Source organism: Channa argus, chromosome 16, assembly GCF_033026475.1.
Source record: "Channa argus isolate prfri chromosome 16, Channa argus male v1.0, whole genome shotgun sequence".
Taxonomy (NCBI): Eukaryota; Metazoa; Chordata; class Actinopteri; order Anabantiformes; family Channidae; genus Channa; species Channa argus.
In genome coordinates, this window is record NC_090212.1 from 46610 (window position 1) to 72012 (window position 25403).

The 25403-nt window shown below is 40.4% G+C and overlaps 1 protein-coding gene across 4 annotated transcripts in view; it reads left to right on the forward strand.

The window, feature by feature from the left end:
• The window catches only part of rragd (ras-related GTP binding D), a 70829-nt gene that overhangs the window by 34555 nt on the left and 10871 nt on the right, over positions 1-25403 (forward strand). For 2 of the 4 annotated variants that reach the window (XM_067479718.1, XM_067479721.1), the window contains exon 6: positions 3865-4013. In XM_067479718.1, coding sequence (XP_067335819.1) covers positions 3865-4013 — 149 coding nt within the window. Of the gene's footprint in view, positions 1-107; positions 587-3864; positions 4014-21058; positions 21509-25403 lie in introns of those variants that run through there. The other 2 variants (XM_067479720.1, XM_067479723.1) reach the window with 2 other exon arrangements.

Genomic DNA, 25403 nt, shown 5'->3' on the forward strand with positions numbered 1-25403 from the left:
CTGTGGTTTTCATGCGAATCTAATCAGCTGCAGCGTCCTATCCCCAACAGTGCTCTTAATTAAGAGGTGTGCATGTTCATTTAAAATGCTCTTATATTTTCCTGCAGATCTCTCCTCCAACATACCTCTACGATCCTTGAATCTCAGAATGAAATAAGGGGCTTTGGGACATCCTTTAGTGGAGGACTGAAACAACTTATCCAAATAAATTAGGATTTCTACCCAACATAAATCTCAGGCGCTGAGATGAAGAGAGTTTTCTGCACTTAGTCTCCTCCTTAGAGGTATCAGGGCAGCAACAGGCAGAGCTGCTTCAGTCAGGTCACTGCTCAGGCACTGTTCATTAACTAGATGGTGGTACACTCTCCAGCCTCAGTTAGTTTAAGTAGTAAACTCAAATTTGACACTTATCCGCTTCCTTTTGTTAGTGTCCAGTGTTTACATTTGTGGAAACAAGAAAGGGTTGACATCTTCACACATTAGTCACAACACATCTGTGTGACACACCGCATGCACCCCCATTTGCAGGACAAAAGGCTGCAAACAGGGAAGGCATTGGGGTGCAGTGAAAGATTGAATGTGAGAAAAGATAATTACACAGAGTGATGCTGTTTTGGTTTTAAATTAAAGTCAAGTCACTTTCCATTTAATTTTTTTTTTTCATCTTAGTTTAGGCTGTGAAAAGTAGCTCTATCGTGTCTACCTCTCTTTCTTTCTGTACACTGTCAGTCTGCTCTGCCATGGAATTAAAATGAAAACATCAGGAAGTAGCATGTTCTGTCACTACACAATTAAAATTGTAGTCACTGAAATTGTCATGGTTTTTGTATGTGGTGTGTCCACGGTACCCTACTGGTGGCATTTCTTCAGGAATGCAGTGTGTTTAATTCAGAAAAAGGCTCATTAAACCTACAGTTTCTTTTAAGCATTGCAAAGTGTTGTCCTCGTCCCCAGTCCACATTACTCAATCCTACTGTCTGTGGATGCATTAACAACTTTTTGGGGTTTTTTTGGCTTCTCCGGTCACATGTGAAAGTGTCCTTGAGCAAGACACTGAACCCCAACTTGGTGTCTCCCAGTGAGTGTTGGCCATCTCCCTGTTGGTGTGTGTGTGTGTGTGTGTGTGTGTGTGTGAGTGAGAATGGGTGAATGAGAACCAGTGTAAAGCACTTTGAGTGCATTCTACAAAATGCAGTTTTCCTCTAGTTGTAAGCACAGGTCTAAAGATCACCAATGTTGGACACTGTAAGAGATTGTAAATATTGTTAAATGGTAGGTGAATTAATTGAATTAGTTTTTATTCATCTTGGCTGCAGTCATGTTTTTCTGTGCATGGTTTTGGCATCACATCAGTTGAAGCAGCTCCTCCTTTCTCTTCTCAACATGTACTTCAGTGAATTTTTCACACAATGACAAATTATATTTGAAAATAGTTCTGAAGGTATTTTCCTTAATATTTAAAATTATAATTCACTTAAAAACGTCTCTTTTCTTCTGACATGATTTTTCACAGTTTATATGTCGGCCTCTAAAACTGCAGGTCTGACCTAAACATCCACTAAGTTTATGCAATCTCAGTCTATAAATTTGACCTGACGTTTTCAGCCCTGTGAAATCCAAGCTGCAAGTCGTGGCCTTAGTCTGCTGCCCCACTAGAGTGCAGGTCCCAGGGTCTTTGAGGCTCAACAGTGTTTCATTTTCATCCTAGGACTGAGGCAGTGTTAATTTTTCATGCAGATCTCTCTGCCAGAGAATGAGGGACCGGTTTCCGGTGCTGGCTCATGTTCGTAGCATTTTAAAATGTTGTAATTAATTTTAAAAGATAAATGTTGGTGTCAGCTGTTTGGCTATACTACGACAACCACCTCCCATTGCTGTTAATGAGCTCATCATTATCAGACTATTTAGGTTTTACGTCTATTGAACGGTGAATATGCTGAATGATTGAGAGAGCACAGAGATGCAGAAAAGAGACATAATCAACATGGAGTAATGCACAACCACAGTTGAGGAAAACTGAAATGAACACAAAGTGGCCTGTATGAGTCTATATTCTAAAAATTCACAATTGGCACAGTTTATGAATCTTCCTCCTTCTGTCACCTCGCCATTTTCTCCATCAGATTTCAGCTGGGATTTATTTGTTATTATTATTAGGCTACTGTGTCCAACATTTATCAGTCTTGTTTAGAACACTTTATTTTTAAACCAATCTAATCATGAAAATTAGTTGGGCTGGACTTTTTCAGTGTGATCAAATCCTCCCCGACTTTAAAAGAGAGTCACTAAAACTGAAAATCCTTTTAAAATTTTGACAAGAAGCAGATTTACAGAGTTTCTGCTTGTAAGAGACATTAAGCATGGTGTTGACTGGAATCAGCTGGGAGTAGAAATCTCCCCCACATGTGTTTGTAACAGCAGCTCTTGTTTGCAGCTGAGGAGATGATTAAGTCTGTTCTCCTGTATGTAATCAAATTTTTCCTGTTGAGGATTAGGAGGAATATAATCAGAGTAAAATTGCGCTAAGACAATTCTCATTATCAAATGAATTTCGCCTTTGTCTGTTGTTTTCTGGCTGAGTATTTTTTTGCTTTATCAAAATAACTTTAGCTGGATGAAGATTAAAAACACCGGCAGGTTATAGTAATTCCCAGGTAAAATCAGTTTTTACTTGGGAATGAAAAATTATGCATACTGTAATCACATGCCATCTTGCGGTACAAGAGACGAGTAATCGCTATAAGAGTGATAAACTCAGGTAGTAGAGACAGACACTTACAATGGTTACATCTGTGGAGTAGAAATTAGTTTAATGTAAATCTGCATAGACAGAAGAAAAGTAACCAGGTTAACAGTGCAAGTCACCTAGTAAGTTGCCTTTTAGAAGTGCCTAATGTAATTGTATAAGCTACTTTTGTCACATTCAAAGAGAAAGAATTTTGTTAGTGCTCTTATTGTGCTACAGTATATGTATTTAGATGAAATGCCAGAACTCACCTCTACTAAAGAGAAAAACAAATCCCATGCAGCCCACATGAGATTTCTGTTTTTCAGGTAATGTTTTAAAATTCTAATTGAACTATCATTGCTAAAGTTAACATGTTATTATGTCCTTTTTGCTTTACTTTCTTTACATTAGAAGACAGAGCTGCTAGTTTGTCCTTGAGGTTGTCTTATCAAGGAACTGACCCAGTTTTAGAATTCTGTTTGAAGTTAGAAGGTCACATGCTGTTTCTATAATTTGGACAAAAAAAACACTTTATTTGGAAAAAAGTTGATGCTACACTGGGTCTGTTTATATATACTGGAAATGAGTATACATATAAACAAGTCCAAAGTGTTTAAAAAAGTAAAGGAACCCTAAATATTTAAGACCAAATTGATATTCATCAGATGTATTGAAGAAAACCATGTTTACCTTTGTATGTTGGCTTATTTGTGAAACAGAATAAATGATAATTTAAAATCAAGAAAGAACAGCATGTCCTTTTCGTCTAGTGAGCGTTTTTTCTTTGCTTCCTCCTGCTCTGCTTGACTTCTATTTTCCTTTAAACTTCAACTAAATTCACTGCTTTCACCTCTCTCCTATTCCTCTTCTAACCTTGCTCCCTACATCTTGGAATTCCTGTTGTTGGAAATTTAATTTGAGACGACTGTTGTTTTTCTGAATACCAGCAATTGTGTGCTTCTTTTAAAAATGCCCAAATCAGGAAGCTCCAATATCACGCTGAGTTTCCTTAAGCAACTGAAAATGCTGCCTCAATGAAAGTTCTCAGTTTCTTTGGGACCATGCCAGAACTGTGTGTCAGATCATGAACTGTTTTCTGTACAAAATTTTGTGTTTCTCTGTCTCTTCTCTGTTAGCCTGGCAGGCAGTGAAGCTGCTTTACCTTATGACAAAGAGTCTATGGCCATCATCCATCTGAATAACACTACAGTCATGTACCTGAAGGAAGTCACCAAGTTTCTGGCCATGGTCTGCTTCCTCCGCAGGGAAAGCTTTGAAAGGAAAGGTAAGTCCACAAATATCAGTACAGTAATAGTACTATTTATTTTTCCTCAGTGACAATGTTAATGTCATTCAAAGCTGGACTACTTCTACAGCCTTGCTCAACTTTAAATTCTCCTTTATTAATCATCAGATGCATTAGAAAACCATCCATCCATCCACCTATTATCTCCAACCACGGCTTATCCTATTGGAGCCTATCCCAGTTGTCCTAGGGGGGGAGGTGGGGTACACCCTGGACAGATCACCTGGTCTCTGGGCCAACACAGAGACATACACAGACAGACAACCATTCATACTTACCTTTACACCTATGGGCAATTTAGAGTCACAAATTAACCTAACAAGTATTCAATTAAATTCAACTTTATTTATATAGCGCCGATTCACAACAACGTAATCTCAAGGCATTTTACAAAATAATATCAAGACTATAAAGATGTAAAGAGAAAACCCAACAATCCCCCCTTGAGCAAGCCCTAGGCAACAGTGGAGAAGAAAAAAACCCTTTAACAGAAGAAATCTACAGCAGAACCAGGCTGAGGGTGGGCGGCCATCTGCCTTGACCAGTTAAGGTGAGTGGAAAGTGCAGAGAGAAAAGAAAAGAGCAACTAAAAGCAACAACAAAACATCGGGCATGTTGATAGGACCAGTAGCTGGAAACTGGAAAACACAAAGCTCCAAAGCCAGGGACACTTGCAGAAAAGTACAGAGCAGGAGAAAGACAACTATGGGAGAAACGCAAAGTTAATGTCATACAGTGGTGACAATTGTAGGGTGAGAGAAGAGGAGAGAGAGTCAAGAGGAAAGGAGCTCAGTGCATCAGGGTGGGTTACCCAGCAGTCTCCTATAGCAGCATGATTAGAACTAACTATAAGCTTATCAAAGAGGAAGGTTTTAAGCCTAGACTTAAAAGTAGAGAGAGTGTCTGCTTCCCGAATCTGAACTGGGAGCTGGTTCCTCAGGAGAGGAGCTTGTTAGCTAAAGGCTCTGCCTCCCATTCTACCTTTGAAAATTCTGGGAACTATAAGTAGGCCTGCATTCTGAAACCTAAGTGGTCTACTGGGATGATATGGAACTATGAGGTCTTTTATTTATGATGGAACTTGACAGTTTAGAGCTTTTTATGTAAGAAGGAGGGTTTTAAATTCTATTTCAGATTGTATGGGAAGCCAATAGAGAGAAGCTAGTGAAGGTTAAATATGATCTCTCTTGCTATTTCCAGTCAGCACACACAAGCTTTTTAGGGAGTTACTGGAGCATACCTAAAGTAGGGAATTACAGTAGTCCAAACTAGAAGTAACAAATGCATGGACTAGTTTTTTGGCATCACTTTGAGACAGGATGCTCCTAATTTTGGCAATGTTCCATAGGTGGAAGAAGGCTGTTCTAGAGGTTTGTTTATTATGTGAGGTAAAGGACAAATCCTGGTCAAAAATAACATAAGGCCACGGTTCCTTGCAGTAGTACTGGAAGCCATTCTTATGCCATCTAGAGTAACCATATTAACGATATTCAGTTTTGTCTAGTTTAGAAGTACAAAACTGTGGGACATACAGGCCTTTATGTCTTGTAGGCATGCTTGAAGCTTGATTAACTGATTTGTATATCTTTAGACCTTTGAAAAATCTCCACAAGTAAGCCTGCATTCTGAGATCGAGATTGAGATGATATGCTATTGGGTCTTTTAGATACGATGGAACTTGACCGTTTAGAGCTTTATATGTAAAAACAGGGTTTTAAGTTCTATTCTAGATTTAATCGGAAGCCCGTGTTTCCCCTGTGATTCTTTTCAAGCATTTGAAGATTGAGTTTATTTACATATATAAATCACTGAATGTTTTTAATCATCCAGGTTTGCTTATTTGATTGCTGAGTCATGTCATCTAGACTTCTTTCGTCTTGATGGGAAGAAGAAGTTGATTGGATGAGTAGCTTCAGTTGCAAGACCATTCTAAGAGGCATAACTAGCCCTGCCAGATGCTATGGTAAATGGTCTGCACTTATATAGCACTTTTCTACCGATTGGCACTTATTCACCCACTTGCACTCACACACACAGAGAGATGGGGGAGCTGCTATGCAGCTGGCCAACACTCACCGGGAGAAAGTAAGTTGGGGGTTCAGTGTCTTGCTCAAAGACACTTCAACAATCCCTGTGGGATTGGTGGATGATCAAAGTGGCCCGTGTTTTGATTGCAGATCCACTCAGTACACTTAGCTGATTGACATAGAAGCCCAACTTACATGGAGGATGTGAAGATTGGTAATTGGTAAATGGTCTGCACTTATATAGTGCCTTTCTACCTATTGCCACTTAAAGCACTTTACACTGCTTGTTATTCACCCATTCACACTAACAATCACACACACACTCATACACTGATGGGGGAGCTGCTATGCAGCTGGCCAACACTCACCGGGAGCAACTAAGTTTGTGGTTCAGTGTCTTGCTCAAGGACACTTCGACATGTGACCGGAGGAGCCAGGGATTGAACCAACAACTGCGAGATTAGTGGACAACAGCTCTACCTGCGCCACAGTCGATTGGCAGCAAGACCTGACCAAATTTGCGGGGACACATGTAAGGTGCATATAAACTCTATTCCCTGATTAACAGAACAAGCTACTCAGAGTAACTTTATTACTAACGTGCATATACCAGTATCAGTCATTGTTGGTCAATGATGTAACTGTGTTCATATTTCCTCCATTTATTTAAAAGCATTCACACTACAATTCAGTTGTGAATATTTGGGGAGTCATTTACTTTAGTGAGAGTGGGCCCAGCCACTCTCACTAGTTGTGACTAGTTTCATAAGGCCCTGTCCTGTGGATGTGGCCTCATCTATATGCCAGTTTCCCCCCTGTAGAGCAGGGGTGGCTGGATCTTGCACGCCACACATTATGTGTCTAATGTGAGAAAAATTACCATCTTATGACAGGGGCCACTTTAGCCTTATATCAGCGACAAAGTTGGGAGAGGGGCATACTGACTTCACTGCTGAGATGCTGCAGTTATCCAAAAACCTAGCAAAGCTGATAAGGGGGCCAACAGTGGCACCTGGCAAGGCTATAGCCATGTCTAAGATGTCTTAGTCACAACATGTTTATGATGCCTGTGGGACCATCTCTGTTTGGGCCAGCTGCAAATAAAATTCAGCAATTTCCCCAGGAGGCTCATTGATATGCTTTGGAGATGTTACTGGTGCTTCAGCGAGGTAATGGATGGCACATCTTAACAGCTCTAGCAACTGAGTCAAATCACTGGAAAGTGCCAAGGGTCTCACAAACCTCCACTCAACACACAGTTCAGAGAACCGAGGATCGCTTTGCCACTACTTAGGAGACCCCCACCATTTAAGACTTTAAGGTTACCCCCTGGCTGGTTTCAACTATGCCCCAGGGTTATCATTGCAGCTCCTGTGCCCACCCCTACTGGTGAGGTCAGAAGAATCTGCAAATAGTAGTTTTAACGACATGCATGCTGTGCATGGTGTAGGAGAAGCTGAACTAGTAGACTTCCATCGAGTTAGTGATGGCCTTAGCATCTGGCAGGGCAGGTCTTGCTGCTGTCTTGGAATAGTCTTGCAACTGAGGCAACTCATCCAATTAACTTCTTCAAAAGCTGAAGAAGAAATGTTTCCATCAAAGAGAAAGAAGTCTAGTTGACATGAGTCAGCCTTTGGATTACCAAACCAGGATGACTGAAAACGTTCAGTATTATATGTAAATAGTTTCTCTATGTAAACATGTGGATGTAAATACACTGTTGTGCACTTTGGTAGCAGTGATGTCTCATTTTAACTCTTGAGGCAAATCTTAAGACATCTCAGGTCTTGAGCTGCTTCTACAGTCCACAGATCTTAAGTCCAACAGGAGAGAATTCCATCGTTTGGGAGCCACGAAAAGCTAATTTTCTCAAAATAAGTAAAAAGCAAAAAGCAAAAAATAAGTTTAACTTTTCTATTTAAAACTTTGTTTTAAATTTGTGAGGCCAAAACTTGAACTTACTATGGGTAGTCTGAACATACAAACTGGAACTTACCATGGTTAGTCTGATATATGAGATTCAAACTTAAACATCCCATGAATGTAACTTATTTTATATGTGAAGACTTGGTTTAACAGCACAAAATTATATTGTCAGACCTAATATCACTGCTCTGCATATTAAACATTACATGCATCCAGTATCAGGTCACGTACTTGCCCAAGGTGATCTCTTGTCACAGGCATTTATTTACAAAGATGTTCATTATGCCGTGAGAACTAAATAAAGTTCAAATATAAACAAAACACAAATATGAAACACAATATCTTTCTTTGACATAAACAGAAAATAAAATACAACACAAATACCTTAAAAAACTTATTTAAAACTGTACAATATCAATTTATAAGGATTATTCTTAAATAAAATATAGGTGAATAACAGTTGTTATGTCCATTTACATGTCATATCGCTTGTAGAGGTGATCTTACTCGAATCTGACGATCCTGACGCTTCAGCACATACTTCACACCGGAGTTCGTTGTTAGACAAACATTGAACATTTATTGTACTTGCTTCTCAACTTAGCCGATGACAGACCATTTGTACATACAACTTTAAGCTCAGTAATCTCACAAGCACATTCACTAGAAGTTTCATCAAACAAGTTTCTCAAAGTAGGTCTGAACTCACAGGACAGAGGTTACCAGCACTTAACACACCGTAGGACATCAGTCTTTACCACTGTCTCACTCTGACTCCTGGAGAAGACAGACCTTGGTCTATCAAACTCATTAGTCCTTGTCTTGATTCGAACCTGACGGACCAGACCTCGCTCATCCTGTATGGTGTGGATGATCCTGCCAATCACCCAAGAATTGCGAGCCGCTGACTCGTCAACAATTAACACAATCTCCCCAGGAACAAAATTGACGTTTGCATTTGTCCATTTTTGCCACCTTTGGAGCTCGGGTCTTTAGTCCAACATTTCCAAAAGAGATCTGCCATTTACTGGACTTGTTTCCACCTACGGCGGGTGTAGGTGTCCTGGAAAACTGCCTGAGGTATCGAAGGGTGGGTTTTTAGGATGAGAAGGTGATTTGGTGTCAAAGCCTCCAAGTCATTTGGATCGTTGGAAGGTGTGTTTATTGGCCGACTGTTTACAATGGCTTCCACTTCACAGAGCAATGTCTGCAGACCCTCTTCATCCAATTGTTGATATTTCAATGTAGCGCCGAGTAGTCATACATGTGAATATGACACTGTACCTTTTTGCAGTTGTTCTTCCTCGTTTAATAGTAAAGTGGACCAAAGGAATTGACACCTGTTCTGGTAAATGGGGGTTCATTAGGTAAGACTCTACTGTATGGGAGGTCTGCCCATACAACCTGAGGAGGTTGCCGCCCAATTGCTCCATGTAATCCTCGACAGGTGCGACAACTGGATAGAATCTTTCTGATTGCAGAGATTGCATTTGGTATCCAGTATCTTTGACGCAATGTAGACAAGACATGGTTGCGACCACCATGGCCTATCCGCTTATATATGTCTTGCAGTATAAGCTGAGATACTCGATGATCTTTAGCCAGAATAGCAGGATGCTTGGATTCCTCAGGCATGGCAGCTCTGCTGAGCCGTCCACCTACGCGAAGAATTCCATCCTGAAACACTGGATTAAGTCTATGTATGTGGCTGCTCCGTTTCACTGCTTCCTCTTTTAGCAGAGATGAGATTTCATCCGGAAAGCTCTTCCGCTGGCAGTGACGAATTATGTCTCCCTCTGCTTACTTGAGCTCATCCACAGTTAAGTTTTCTTTCTTGTCTTGTAGTTCAGCTTTTTCCTTCGAAGCTGAATATCTTGGATATCTCCTTTCTTTGTCTGGACAATGTTAGAAACATATCTTTCAACCTCAGAAGCCACGCCACGGCCCGCTTTAGGCGTGTCCATGATGAGTAATACTCTATCCATCTTTGCACTATTGTCAGTGCTTTCTTCAAATGCAAGAACATTCAACATAACATTTCTTTTCACTTCAGGATCAGCTACATCAAGATCAATTTTTTGATCTACCTGGTGCTCAATATTGTACAGTGAGTTATATTTACAATTCTTTACAGAAATATCCAAATCCACTAAAAAAGTTTGCGGAGCTCCCTGTGAGTCCAGTTGAGAGTCATGTACAGAATACTAGGTTGGTTGGGAGTGGCAGAGGTGGACCAGCTGGGGCTGCTGGGACTCGTGCGGTAAGCATATTGCGTCACTTCCTGTTTCTGCACACTCTTGGGTTTCTAAAGGACTGTTTACTGATTAATTGTAGCTCTTAATTATTACTTAAATAAGTGATTTCTTCACACAAGAATTAATACTTGAGTCGTAACATACAGTTGTATTACACAAGCACTTGCTCTTGAAAAACATAACCAGCTAAAATTTACAAATTCCAGATTTCACCTATATTAGCTTCGTTAGCTTAGGAGTTATCCATTAGCAATGGCTTCTCTGTCTCTCCTTCTCTCACTTGCTCGGTGTGTCTCATGTTCAGTTTTTCGTCTGCCTCCTCGGTTTATGTAATAAGTATAAGGTTTTTGCAGCTTTGGAGGCGAGGCTCACGGAATTGGAAGCGTGGCTCCGCACCATGGAAAACAACTCAGCTAGTCAGGCCCCGGTAGCTGGTGCGGGCCGACCTAGCGTAGCCCCTGCTAGCTGTCCCCCGGCAGTTCCCGAGCAGCCGGGAAACCAGTCCGGCTGGGTTCATAAAAGATCTAATGCTAAACAGACGCCCGAGGTTCACCAGCAGTCGGTTCACGTTTCTAATCGATTTTCCCCACTCAGCCGCTGAGAAACCAACTCTGGTAATTGGCAGCTCTATAGTCAAAATGTGAAGTTAGAGACTCCAGCGGCCGTAGTCAAATGCCTCCCTGGGGCCAGAGCGGGCGACGTTGAATCATATTTGAAACTCCTGGCTAAAGATAAACGTAAATACAGTAAGATTGTTATTATTCACGTGGGAGTTAATGACACCCGATTGTGCAAATCGGAGGTCACTAAAATGAATGTTGAATCGGTGTGTAACTTTGGCAAAACAATGTCGGACTCCGTAGTTTTCTCTGGACCCCTGCCAAATCTGACCAGTGACGACATGTACACCCGCATGTCGTCATTCAACCGCTGGCTGTCTAGGTGGTGCCCAGCAAACGATGTGGGCTACATAGACAATTGGAAACGTTTTTGGGGAAAACCTAGGCTGATTAGGAGAGATGGCATCCATCCTACTTTAGATGGTGCAGCTTTCTTATCCAGAAATATGGCTGGTTTTATTAGACAACCAAAAGAATGACAATCCAGAGTTGAGCCTAGGATGCTGAAATCCAGTCCTACACGCCTCTCTGCAGTATACTTACAACCGTCACCCCCCCACACTCCCACATACCTATAGAGACTGTGTCTGTTCCCCGACCAAGTAAATTACATAAACTAAAAACGACAAGGGGAGTTAATCATGATAACCTAAAAAAAGTTAAAACTACTCCTCTTACAGAACAAAACTCCAAAACTATTAAATGTGGATTATTAAATATCAGATCTCTCTCTTCTAAATCTGTTAGTAAATTACTTAATAAGTGATCATCAATTCGATTTATTTTGTCTCACTGAGACTTGGTTGCAGCAGGAAGAATATGTCAGTTTAAATGAGTCAACCCCCCCAAGTCATATTAATTATCATGTTCCTAGAAGCACAGGCCGATGTGGAGGAGTTGCAGCAATCTTCCATTCTAGCTTATCAATAAACCCTAGACCTAAACATAGCTATAACTCATTTGAGAGCCTTACTCTTAGCCTTTCACACACACACTGGAAAACTCAAAAACCACTATTATTTGTTATCGTGTACCGCCCTCCAGTCCTTTATTCAGAGTTTTTGATTGAATTTTCTGATTTTCTCTGATTTAGTGCTTAGTACAGATAAAGTCATTATAGTGGGTGACTTTAACATTCATGTAGATGCTGACAGTAACTGTCTGAGCACTGCGTTTAATTAATTATTAGATTCAATTGTTTTTTCCCAAAATGTAAATAAACCCACTCACTGTTTTAGTCACACGTTAGACATTGTCCTTACGTATGGAATTGAAGCGGATAATTTAACAATATTTCCTCACAACTCTCTTCTGTCTGAGCATTTTTTAATAACATTTGAATTTACAGTAACGGACTATACAGCAGTTAGGTAAAAATTCCACTATAGCAGATGCTTAAGTGAAAAAGCTGTCAACAAATTTAAAGAAATTATTCTTTCATCATTTGCTTCACCATATGTTAATACAATGGAAAGTAGCCACCTTAATGTTACTCCTGCACAAGTAGATTATCTTGTTGACTATTCTGCAGCCTCACTACGTACAATACTCGATAGGTTGCCCTTCTGAAAAAAAGTAAACAATCAATCAACAATCAAACAATCAAGCCCCCTCATTTATGCTTACCAGTCATTGTGGCGTCTATATCAACCCTAAGAGTCTGAAATCCTTTAATGTAGATGTTGTGGTCAGGATTAACCATGTGTAGCCATGAGCCTAAAAAATTATCAAACTACACTCCCGGTATTCCCTCTGATTCCAGGCTAATGCAGTTAGCTCATCCATCTTGTTCCCCAGTACAGTAAAGTCTGTATTTTCTCGGACTGGGCTCTTTTCCTCCGCCATAGCGATCCTTTCTCGCCAATGTGTTTTCCTCCAGAAGATTCCCTATCTCCATAGCCAAGCCGACCAGCTTCAGCGCTAACAGCTGATCCCTAAAGTAAACAATGTCGTGTTATTGAGCAACAACCGGGTGGCAGAATAAAAAATGCAATTCTGCAATAAAAAAAACTGATTAAAATTGTCCAAGCAAGCATGTTGCAAGGCCGGTAATTAAGGAAGAACAAAAATATAGAAAGCTTAATTTAAAAAAATGCAGTAAGAAAAAAAGTAGAAAAATACTGGCAAGAGAAACTGAAATAGGCTCCATACACCTTGGCACATGTGTACTTCTTGAATGTAATCTTAGCTAATCCAAAATATGCTGTTATCTTCTATAACTGTGCTGTCATCTTGTCATTTTCAACAAAAAGACCTAATTAAAAGTAAAGGAAGAGAATTAAAAGAACCCAATTTATACTAAACAACAAATACTCATGGAAAATAAATGAAAGACAAAATGTTTTGCTCCATCGTGTAAATGAGTGGAAGAAACAACAAGCACTGCAACCTAGTAGCTGAAAAACTAAACATATTGAGGGACAGTTGTTGTGCAGCACAAAGATAACACCTTGGCTCTTTCAAAACAAAATGTTGGGGGGAAAGCTAATGTTAATTTCAGTGTGAACCTCCTGGTTATCCTCGTCCCCTCTGTCTGTCCTACAAACACATTATTGCTGACTAAGCCTGTCTTTCTTTTTTCTTTTTAAACACTTGCCTCTCAAACATGTTTTCCTACTTGTATTTGCCGTAATTTCTGTAATTTCATTTCTTATTTATAGTTCTTGATTTCTTCTTTGTCTTTTACTTATTTATTTTTTTCACATATTTTCTTCCCACTTACTTTTTACATTGTGACTATGGGCTAAAGTGTTGTCACAATAAACAAGTACAAGTGCAAACTACTGATCAGTAAGTAAGAAAAAACGGCTAGAGGAGTAAACATAAATGAAATTAAAATAATAAATGAAAATTAAAAACAATAGTATACATCCATTATGACCATTTTGACCACTTATCCCCCTCCTTTTTACAGAAGGGTTGAACAGTTTAATGGCCACTGGGAGAAAGGATCTCCTGTGGAGCACTTGACTGTGATCAGTCTCTGGCTTAAAGTGCTCCTCTGTGCAGCCAACAGGCAGTGGAGTGGGTGGAAGGGCTTGTCTGGGATTGATAGGAGTTTGGACAACATTCTCCTCTCAGCCACAACATGCAGAGGGTCTAGCTTCTTCCCCAGAACCGAAGCAGCCCTCTTTATTAGTTCGTCCAGTCTGTTACTGTTTGTCACCTTCATATTGCTGCCCCAGCAAACCACAGTATAGAAGATGTACCTGCCTTCTATCCTATCGGGTGCTGCAGATGTTGAAGGACATTCCTTAGAAAATACAGCCTGCTCTGTGTTTTCCTTTATATTGATACTGCACTAACTGGCTAGTCCAGTTTATTGTCCAGGTGGAAACCCAGGTATTTGTACTCCGAAAACTACTTCCAACCCCTCTCCCTGTATGGAGAGAGGATTGAGAAGAGTCCAGGACATCCTGAAGTCCAGCGGTGGTTCCTTTGTTTTACTGGTGTTAAGCTTGACATGATTGTGTTCACACTAGTTAAAAAACCTGTCCACCACTAAATGATACTAGATATGTCCACCCTGGACACATCCAACAACCGCAGACCCATCAGAAGCCACCTGAAGGTGGCAGGACTCCGAAGTGTTTAAAGCACTGGAAAAGTCAAAGAACATGATACTTACAGACCCCTGTAAGGATCACTTTTGGTACTGGCACCAGACATGATGTTTTCCATCCCATAGTGACCCTCTACAGCTGCCGGATCAGGTTTAAGAAAGCCACATAAGGGTACAGGCTTTCAGTACCCTGGGGTTCACTCCATCAGGACCTGCAGCCTTTGTGAGGGTTTAGGGCTGCATAGCTCTCTCTTCACCTGTTCTTTTAAAATGATCATTGCTTCAGAGATAGGAGTGATGTTCGAGTTATGCAGGGGCGAGACTTTGGGGCAAGACATGACGCACATCAAATCTATTGAAAAAGGTGTAAAAATCTTTAGCCCTATCCACACACCCCCCTATCCTCTGGCTGCTGGTCTTATATGGGGCAACTGTGGCACAGGAAGATAGAGCAGTTGTCCACCAATCTCACAGTTGTTGGTTCAATGCCCAACTTCTTCAGTCCTTGAGCAAGACACTGAACCCCAGCGTAGTTGCTCCCGGTGAGTGTTGGCCAGCTGCATAGCAGCTCCCCCATCGGTGTATGAGTGTGTGCATCAACAGGTGCCAGGGGTGTGATGGGTAGATGGAAGGAGTATTTTGAGTTGATGAGTGAGGAAAATGAAAGAGTAGAAGAGAAGATGATGGTGTCGAGCAGAAAGTAGCAAAAATTAATAAGAGTGAAGTGAGGAGGGCTTTGAAAAGGGTGAAGAGTGGAAAGGCAGTTGGCCCTGATGACATACCTGTGAAGCTATGAAAGTGTGAAGGGGAGGTGGCAGTAGACTTTCTGACTAGTTTGTTTAACAAGATCTTGGAGAGTGAGATGATGCGCGGGGAATAGAGGAGAAGTGTTCTGGTGCCAATTTTTAAAAACAAAGGGGATGTGCAGAGCTGTGGCAACTACAGATGAATAAAGCTGATTAGCCACACAATGAAGTTGCAGGAAAGAGTAATTAATGCTAGGCCAAGGGCAGAGGTGAGCATGTGTGTCCAGCAATATGGTTTCATGCCTAGAAAGAGATGCAGTATTTGCTTTGAGGATGCTGATGGAGAAGTACAGAGAAGGTTATCGGGAGTTCCATTATATCTTCGTAGATTTGAAGAATGCGTATGACAGGGTGCAGAGAGATGAGCTGTGGTATTGTATGAGGAAGTGTATCTGGAGTGGCAGAGAAGTAGAGTGTTGCAGGACATTTTAAGGACTTTAAATACTTAGGGTCAATGATTCAGAGCACCAGAGAGCGTGTGGAAAATAGGTGAAGAGGCGTGTGAAACCAGTTTGGAATGGGTGGAGAAAATTGTCACGTTTGTTGTGTGACAAAAGAGTATCTGGAAGAATGAAAGGAAAGGTGTTCCGGACAGAGGTGAGACCAGCGATGTTGTATACCTTAGAGACAGTGGCTCTGAAGAAATGACAGGAGGCAGAGCTGGACGTAGCAGAACTTAAGATGTTAAGGTTCTCTTTGGAAGTGAAGAGGATGGATGGGTTTAGGAATGTGTACATCAGAGCAATAGCTTATGTTAGATGTTTTGGAGATAAAGTCAAAAAGGCCAGATTGAGGGGGTATGGACCTATTCAGAGTGTAAATATATTGGTGGAAGGATGCTGATGTTGGAGCTACCAAGCAGGAGGTCTACAGGAAGACCAAAGAGGAGATTTATTGATGTAGAGAGAGGACATGAAGTTAGTTGGTGTGAGAGAAGAGGATGCAGAGGATAAGGTTAGATGGAGGCAGATTATTTGCTGTGGTGATCCCTGAAAGGGAACAGCTGAAAGGAAAGAAGGTGACCTGAAAACAAAGATAAATTATAACTAGCTACACAAACTATACAAATCCAAATAATAAATCACCAAGTCTTTTCAAACTCAATTCATATAAAGATTTTTATCTTTTTTTGCCAAATGATATCCAAAGTAAAAAGCAAATCTTAATATCTTAATAGCTGAAATATCAGTTCTGAAACCCAATAAATATTCAGTGGATGTATGGTATTCTGCAGAACATGGCTCACCCCCTCCACCATGAATTACAGCTCCACCATTAATTACAGCTACCCTATTTAAACCACTACTTAAAAAACCCTGTCTTGACCCAGGTGTTTTAGCCAATTACAGACCAATATCTTATCTCCCTTTTATTTCTAAAATTCTTGAAAAAGTCATTGCAAAACAATTATGTGATCACCTTTACGGGAATTTTTTGTATGTAGACTTTCAGTCAGGATTTAGAGTTCATCATAGTACAGAAACAGCACTTTTAAAAGTCACCAACAATCTTCTCATGGCATCAGGTAATGGACTAGTTTCTGTACTTGTTCTGTTAGATTTCAGTGCTGTATTCAGAGAATTGAACATGAAATTGGGATTAAAGGAACTGCACTAGGTTGGTAATTAGTAATTAGTCACCAGACTTTTATGTGTCTCAGATGGTCCATATCCAGCACACTTTGGTACATCTCTGATCCGTCATCTGGGTTTGGTGAGTTTTCTGAGCTTGGTGACTGTCTACTGGGTCCCTTCTTGGGACCTTCAGTTGTCATGACCATGAAGCTCAGTGACCATATAATGCAACAACGTGGTGGGCACTACAGAATGGCACCCTCAAGAGGAAGATACAGTAGCTAAAAATAGAAGCCATCTATTGTGGGTTGTTTGACTGACGAGAACTATGACCACTGTAGGAGAAAAGAGAGACACCTTTTTAAGTAGCCTCTAATATTAGGCTATAGGATAAATAGTTTCATAACTAACTGCGACTGTGGCGCAGAAAGGTAGACAAGAGGTTGTCCACCAAACTCACAGTTGTTGGTAAAATCCCCAGCTCCTCCTGTCACATGTCGAAGTGTCCTTGAGCAAGACACTGAATCCCAACTTAGTTGCTCCCGGTGAGAGTCAGCCAGCTGCATAGCAGCTCCCCCAAAGGTGTATGTGCGTGTGATTGTGAGTGTGAATGGGTGAATGAGAAGCAGTGTAAAGCGGTTTGAGTGCCAATAGGTAGAAAAGCGCTATATAAGTGCAGAACATTTACATTTACCCTAACTGTTTTTTAAAAATATTTTCTCACTGCATCTCTAATCACTGTTGAGATTAGAGAGGCTGAAGTGGAGTTGCTTCACCTTATCTGGCACTGAAACTACACACAACAATTAGGTGCACAAAAAATGAAAGCAGCTCATGATAAATTACAAAGAGAAAAAAACATAATCAAATAAATTATGAAAATTACTTGATTACTGGTTATGGTTTAGTAGCGAAAAACTCACTATACCTCTTGGATCAACTTTTCAATTTAATTCAACATTATTTACATAGCGCCAAATTTACAACAATGTCATCTCAAGGCACTTTACAGAATAAAGTCAAGACTATAAAAAGACTAAAAAAGAAACCTTCTGCAGAACTAGGCTCAGGGTGGGCGGCCATCTCCCTTGACAGGTTGTGGACCGTTTGTGTTGGGGTGAGTGGAAAGTGAAGAGAGAAAAGAAAAAAGAGCAGGGAAAGCAACAACTGAACATCGGGCAGGTTGGTAGGACCAGTAGCTGCACACTGGAAAACACCCAGTTGCAAAGCTGGAGAAACCTGCAGAAAGAGACAGAGAGAGGGAGACAGAGAAGGAGAATGGCAACTACAGGAGAAAACAGAGAGAGTTAATGTCTTACAGTGGTGACAGTTGTGGGGTGAGAGGAGAGGAGAGAGGGCCAAGAGAAGGAAAGGAGCTCAGTGCATTTGGGTGAGGTCCCCCAGCAGTCTAAGCCTGGTCTAGGCGTAGAAAAGTGGAGAGGGTGTCTGCTTCCCGAATCTGAACTGGGAGCTGCTTCCACAGGAGAGGAGCTTGATAGCTAAAGGCTCTGCCTCCCATTCTACCTTTGAAAGTTTTCGGAACCACAAGTAGGCCTGCATTTTGAGATTGAAGTGGTCTACTGGGATGATATGGTATTATGAGGTCTTCTATATATGATGGAGCCTGACCATTCAGAGCTTTATATGTAAGAAGCAGGGTTTTAAATTCTATTCTAAATTTAATGGGAAGCCAATGGAGAGAAGCTAGTGAAGGTGAAATATGATCTTTCTTGCTAGTTCCATTTAGCACTCTTGCTGCAGCATTTTGGATTAATTGCAGACTCTTAAAGGAATTACTGGGGCACCCTGAAAGTAGGGAATTACAGTAGTCCAACCTAGAAGTAACAAATACATAGATTAGTTTTTCGGCATCATTTCGAGACAAGATTTTCCTAATTTTGGCAATGTTCCGTAGGGGGAAGAAGGCTCTTCTAGAAATTTGTTTTATATGTGAAGTAAAGGACAAATCCTGGTCAAAAATAACTCCTTACAGTAGTACTGGAGGCCAGACTTATGCCATCTAGAGTAATGATTTTTCTAATAGCTACAATTTTATTCATAAAGAAAGTCATGATGTTATTCCTGCTCAGAGTACTAGGCTCAACAGAAATATGGCTCTTAGTCAGCCTGGCTACAGTGCTGAAAAGAAACGGGGTTGTTCTTATTTTACTCTATTAATGAGGAATAATATGCTGTTCTGGCATCACGGAGAGCCTTTTTGTAGATTTTTGACTAGCTGAATGATTTTCCATGGTGCAGACCCGTGCTTCCAATTCTGTGAGCCTCCCTTCCAAAGCTGCAAAAACCTTACACTTATTACAACTACCATTATCACTACAGGAGGCAGAGGAAAAGCACTGCATTTTGCCAGCTTTATGTTGTATGTTCCTATTTACAGGTCTGTAGTGAAAATATTGCTTAAGTAATTCCAAAAACAATGCTATAGTCTAAGCTTTTAATAAGTTCCCTAAAGATGGGATTTTAGATCTATGATTTTAACTTTGCAATTTAGTTGCTTAGGAACCTTTTAGTAGACATGGTGACCGAAGTATGAAAGTTTTGTTCACAACCCATAATGCTAGAGAGACGGAGACACAGTCTATAGGAAATCTTATGTCCCCCACATCATCTTCAGGTCAACATAAACACAGCGGCTATTTGATATATCAGATTTAAAACTAGCGTTCTCCAAGATCCACAGACAGTAGGATTCAGTACTGTGGATTGGGATGAGGAAACAACCTTGTAATGCCTGGTGGCTGAAAGGAGAACTACAGGTTGTGCTTTATGAGACACAGTCAAGGCTAAAAAACTGTGTTCCTGTCGCAACGCCAACGGTATGGTACTGCATGCATACTGTAGCTAAAAAAGTATAAATTTAAATGCATACATCTGTACATGTGGTGGGTCTTGCCATATCAGTGGCCTGTTTCTTAGCATCATATAACCTTTTTCTTCTTGTTTCTTTTTACTTCGTTTGCTTTTTCCAGCAGCAAGCCTTCTTTTTCCTCAGTTGGTCCTAGACAGATTTGAGTTAGATTTCCTTGCAGTTCAGCAATCTCATTGCATGCTCTCTTTCTTTCTTCAAGGCCTCCTCTTTCAATAGTTCTTTTCTGGACCTTCTTTTGATGCCAAAGCAATCATCTTTTTCCAGAGCACAGGGAGATGAGGCAGTAACTCTTTTTATTTCACGCTCTCTTCCTCTCTTCAGTTTTTCCTTCATTTGTACCATTTTTCTGCTTCTACTCCAACTGAGAGGTACCACTCCTGTCTATTCTGTTACTCTGTGTCTTTTTTCCTCTTTAGTCTCTCCTGAGGAATTCCCTCTAGGTAAATGGTATGGCTTTCTATTTTATCCAACTGCATCCTTCGCAACCTAGTGGATGGTGGAGTTTAGCTTTAAAATCAGTGAAGTTTGCTCGCCTGGACATTTGCTGTTTTTCCTTTCTTTTCTTGGTGCACCTTTGTATAGCACTTGAGGTCCTGCTTCTCTGCCTTCCTTTCCAGCTGCCTTTTAAAATAATTCAGAATATCTTGTTCATCCTGACTAGATTATTTTAATATGGCAATGGAGCAGCAGGCCATCGCAGGGGATCTATATGACCACAAATTTTACTTAATCTTCACTTTCTTCTTGTCCATTTCCCATATTTTTGCCATCTTATTGTTTCCTTCATTGCTTTAACCGTCTGTCAATGCTGTTCGCCTTCCTGCCTGAATTATCCCAGAACCTCACTTTTAATTTTATATTTGCTTCTACTTCCACAACACGCAATTTCAAAGGAGCCTTTTGCCAGCCATTGAAGGTCTCTTGTAGTTCTCTTTTTTTATGTTTTCATGCCCAGGATGGCATTTCTGTATCAACTCAACTGGGGCCAACATATTGATATCATTAGATTGCATCCTTGTCTTTCCTGGCTTGGCACCCATGTATAGTATTTCTGCTTTGTGTTAGCCGATTTCAGCCTGGGAACTTCAGTTGATTCATTCAGTTAATTTGTATGAATAAACTATTTTCTCTACAGATATTCCAGGCTTGAGCATTTGTCCTGGAAAGAAAATAATGTAATGTTAATTAATGTAATGTTAGCTGCTTCACACTGAACTTCCCTAGGGCAGTTTTTGATTTATCAGCTTGGCACCTTGCGACATGGAAGATTCAAATGTATGTTTTAAGCTGTGATGACACACAGCTCTTCCTGTCCTTTCCACCGGATAACACTGTCTCAGCACATATTTCTGCCCATCTCTCAGACATCTCTGCCTGGATGAGAGAGAGACATCTTTAGCTCAACCTCTCCAAGACCGAAGTCCTTCTCTTCCCATCCAGACCTTCGAGGCAACACAACATCAGCATCAACATTGGATCCACAGAGATTGTCCCCACTAAGTCGGCCAGAAATATGGGGGTCATCATCGACGACCAACTGAGTTTTAAGGACCACATCACCTCAGTCTCTAGGGCATGTAGATTTGCCCTCTACAACATCAGGAAGATTAAACCCTACCTCATGGAATATACAACCCAACTCATTGTACAGGCGCTGGTCATATCTCGTCTTGATTAGTGCAACGCTCAGTTAATTGAGTTACCGGTATCCACAATCAAACCTGTGCAGATGATCCATAATGCGGCAGCATGCCTCATTTTTAATCAGCCAAAAAGGACTCAGGTCACACCACTCTTCAGATGTCTACACTGGCTGTACCCACTCGCATCAGGTTCAAAGCTCTGTCTCTTGCCTATAGGGTGATCACCTCAACAACTCCTGCTCACCTCAACTCCCTCATTCAGGTCTATAATCCTTCCTGTCCGCTGCGATATGCCAACGTCTGGTGGTCCCACCAACAGAAGATTCCTGTGACTAAGGGATTTCATTTTTCTATGAATTACTGAATTTTTACTCGCACATTTCAGTTCTGTTTCAACCAGAAATAACATTTACCATCCTAAATGATCAGCAAAATGTGAAACTACGCTATGAACATTTTCTACACTTTGACAACACAGATAGTTTGCCACATTCACACAGTATAAATTTGACTAACAGCTCCACTGAGAAAGCTGATGGAAGTTGCCTCAATATGAAAAAACTGTGTGGATGCTTTATTTTTAGCGGGCATCCATATATTTTTGTTTATTAAAGTTGTGGTGAAATTAGTAAAAAGGGGTAGGACAGCATGAAATAGAAAATTAAATTACCCAGTCTCAGTTAATCTGAAATGAGAGACTGTGGATCCTGTGTGCAGCTTTACAGTAGTTCGAAAAGAAAATCAAAATGCAATAGTCAATGCTTATGTTGTGGTGGGGCCCTAAACTCTTAGTAAAAATTATGTGTAATAGATTACTAGTCAAATATCATAAAGTGTTAACTAGTATTTTCTTTTTTTGTCCTTTCGGCTTATCCCATGAGTTCAGGGTCGCCACAGTAGATCATTGTCCGCATGTTGATTTGGCACAGTTTTTACGCCGGATGCCTTTCCTGACGCAACGCTCCCCAATTTCTACAGGGTTTGGACCGGCACTGCACAGCTGGGGAGGGGAATGGGCTGTTAGGGATTCAGAGTCTTGCCAAGAGACACTTTGACATTATAGCCAGGGCTGGGGATCAAACCAATGACCCTGTGGTCCGTGGACAACTGCCTTTACCAACTGAGCTACAGCTGCCAAAAGTATAAACTAGTATAAAAGTAATATTATTCAGCATGTCATACACAGATCTAATGTGTAATCAAACATTTACTAATTTTTTTCAAGAAATTATCATCCGTACGATTTTTCATTAAATTTTACAAACATGAAATCATTTATGGAAATGTATTATTACATTTTGAGAAAACTTCTGACATTAGTTCATACTGATATTGGACTAAACAGGGTAACAAAAAAAAACACTATAACAATCAGACCATCTCCATCCTTAAATCACCTTTCATACTATCTGCATGATTGAAATATCTGACAGCAGTACATCCATGCAGTTCATCACATTTCTTTATATTGGTTCTGTGGTGTGCAAAGCTAACAGAACACGTGTTATCAGCTGAAAGCCAGTTGCTGGGCTTTTAAAACTCGGATAAATCTTTCAAAAGTTGTCCATCAATCACAGGGCTGGTGGTTCTGTTCCTGGTTCACCCTGTCATGTCAAAGTGTCCCTGAGCAAGACACTGAACCCCAGTTAACCCCAGTTAACCCCAGTTTGCTCTTGGTGAGGCAGGCCAGCTGCATGTCAGCTCTCCCGTGTGTGTGTGTGTGTGTATCTAATTACACACACACATAATTACCAAAAGGCAATTATCCCTAAATCCCCTAAGGAATGTAAAAACGTGGTTCTATCAAAAGGTCAAGACAAGACAAGAAAGCAGCAGCTGCTACAGGTATACTATAAAAATACCAGATTCTGCAAATCTTTATCTGGATGCTGTACATTCGAGACCATCTCCTCTTCTCAGAAGCTGCGTGCAGCCATCTTCAACCTCAATTCTAAGAAAGTTGGGACAATGTGTTAAACATAAATAAAGAAAATCTCATCAATCCATATTTTATTCACAATAGAACATAAACAACATATAGATGGAGAGGCTCAGAGCTACTGCCCTCAGTTTCCTGTCGTCCAAATGATAACTGCTTTTTACCAGCATCCCTTCTTCTCCTGTTGCCTAATAGGGGGTGTATGTACTTTAAAGTAACTGCCCCCATTTAAGCCCCTTTTCAATGCTTGACCTGTAGGTGTCACTACTGTAGATACAGCACGTTTTACATTAATATTTAGTCATTTGGCAAATTCTTTTATCCAAAGGCATAGGCAGCCTCACTGCGTACAATACTCGATAGTGTTGCCCCTCTGAAAAAGAAGGCAGTAAACCAGCAGAGGCGATCTCCATGGTATAGTTTACAAACACGCAACTTAAAACAGGAAACACGAAAGTTAGAAAGAAAGTGGCGTTCCAGAAAGTTAGAAGAATCTCATTTAGCCTGGAAAAACAGTTTAAAAATGTACAAAAAAGCTCTCAGTGATGCCAGAACAGCATATTATTCATCATTAATAGAAGAAAACAAGTAGCCAGGCTGACTAAGAGCCATAGTTCTGTTGAGCCTACTATTCCCTTAACTTTGAGCAGCAATGACTTCATGACCTTCTTTATGAATAAAATTGTAGCTATTAGAGAACGAATTCACCAGATCCTCCCCCCAAAAATTGCAGATAGATCTTCATGTACAGCAGTGCTAGAGTCATCGATAAGGCCCCACTCCCTGTTAGACTGCTTTTTATCCATAGATCTCTCTGAGCTAACTTCAATTATTACCTCATCTAAACCAACAACCTGTCTGCTAGACCCTATTCCAACTAAGCTGCTCAAGGAAGCTTTACCCTTAATAGATACATTCATATTAAATATCATAAATCTATCTTTAGAAACAGGCTATGTACCACAGGCCTATAAGGTAGCTGTAATTAAACCATTACTTAAAAAACCTGTCTTGACCCAGGTGTTTTAGCCAATTACAGACCAATATCTAATCTCCCCTCTATTTCTAAAATAATTGAAAAAGTAGTCGCAAAACAATTATGTGATCACCTTCATAGGAATAATTTGTATGAAGACTTTCAGTCAGGATTTAGAGTTCATCATAGTACAGAAACAGCACTGGTAAAAGTCACCAACGATCTTCTCATGGCCTCAGATACTGGACTCATCTCTATGCTTGTTCTGTTAGATCTTAGTGCTGCATTTGATACCATTGATCATAACATTTTATTACAGAGACTGGAACATGAAATTGGAATTACAGTAACTGCACTAGGTTGGTTTAAATCTTATCTATCTGATAGATTTCAATTTGTTCATGTTAATGATGAATCCTCCATGCACATAAAGGTTAGCTATGGAGTTCCACAAGGCTCTGTGTTAGGACCAATACTTTTTACTTTATATGTGTCTCCTTTAGGCAACATTATTAGAAAACACTCCATAAATTTCCACTGTTATACTGATGATACCCAGCTATATTTATCTATGGAACCAAATGAAAATAATCAGTTAATAAAGCTTCAAGCATGCCTACAAGACATAAAGGCCTGGATGTCCCACAATTTTTTACTTTTAAACTCAGACAAAACTGAAGTCATAGTATTTGGGCCCAAAAATCTCAGAGATATGATGTCCAACCATATTGTTACACTAGATGGCATAAGTCTGGCCTCCAGTACTACTGCAAGGAACCTTGGAGTTATGTTTGATCAGGATCTGTCCTTTAACTCACATATAAAACAAATCTCTAGAACAGCCTTCTTCCACCTACGGAACATTGCCAAAATTAGGAGCATCCTGTCTCAAAGTGATGCCGAAAAACTGGTCCATGCATTTGTTACCTCTAGGTTGGACTACTGTAATTCCCTACTTTCAGGATGCCCCAGTAACTCCCTAAAGAGCCTGCAATTAATCCAAAATGCTGCAGCAAGAGTGCTGACTGGAACTAGCAAGAGAGATCATATTTCACCTTCACTAGCTTCTCTCCATTGGCTTCCCATTAAATGTAGCATAGAATTTAAAATCCTGCTTCTTACATAAGCTCTGAATGGTCAGGCTCCATCCT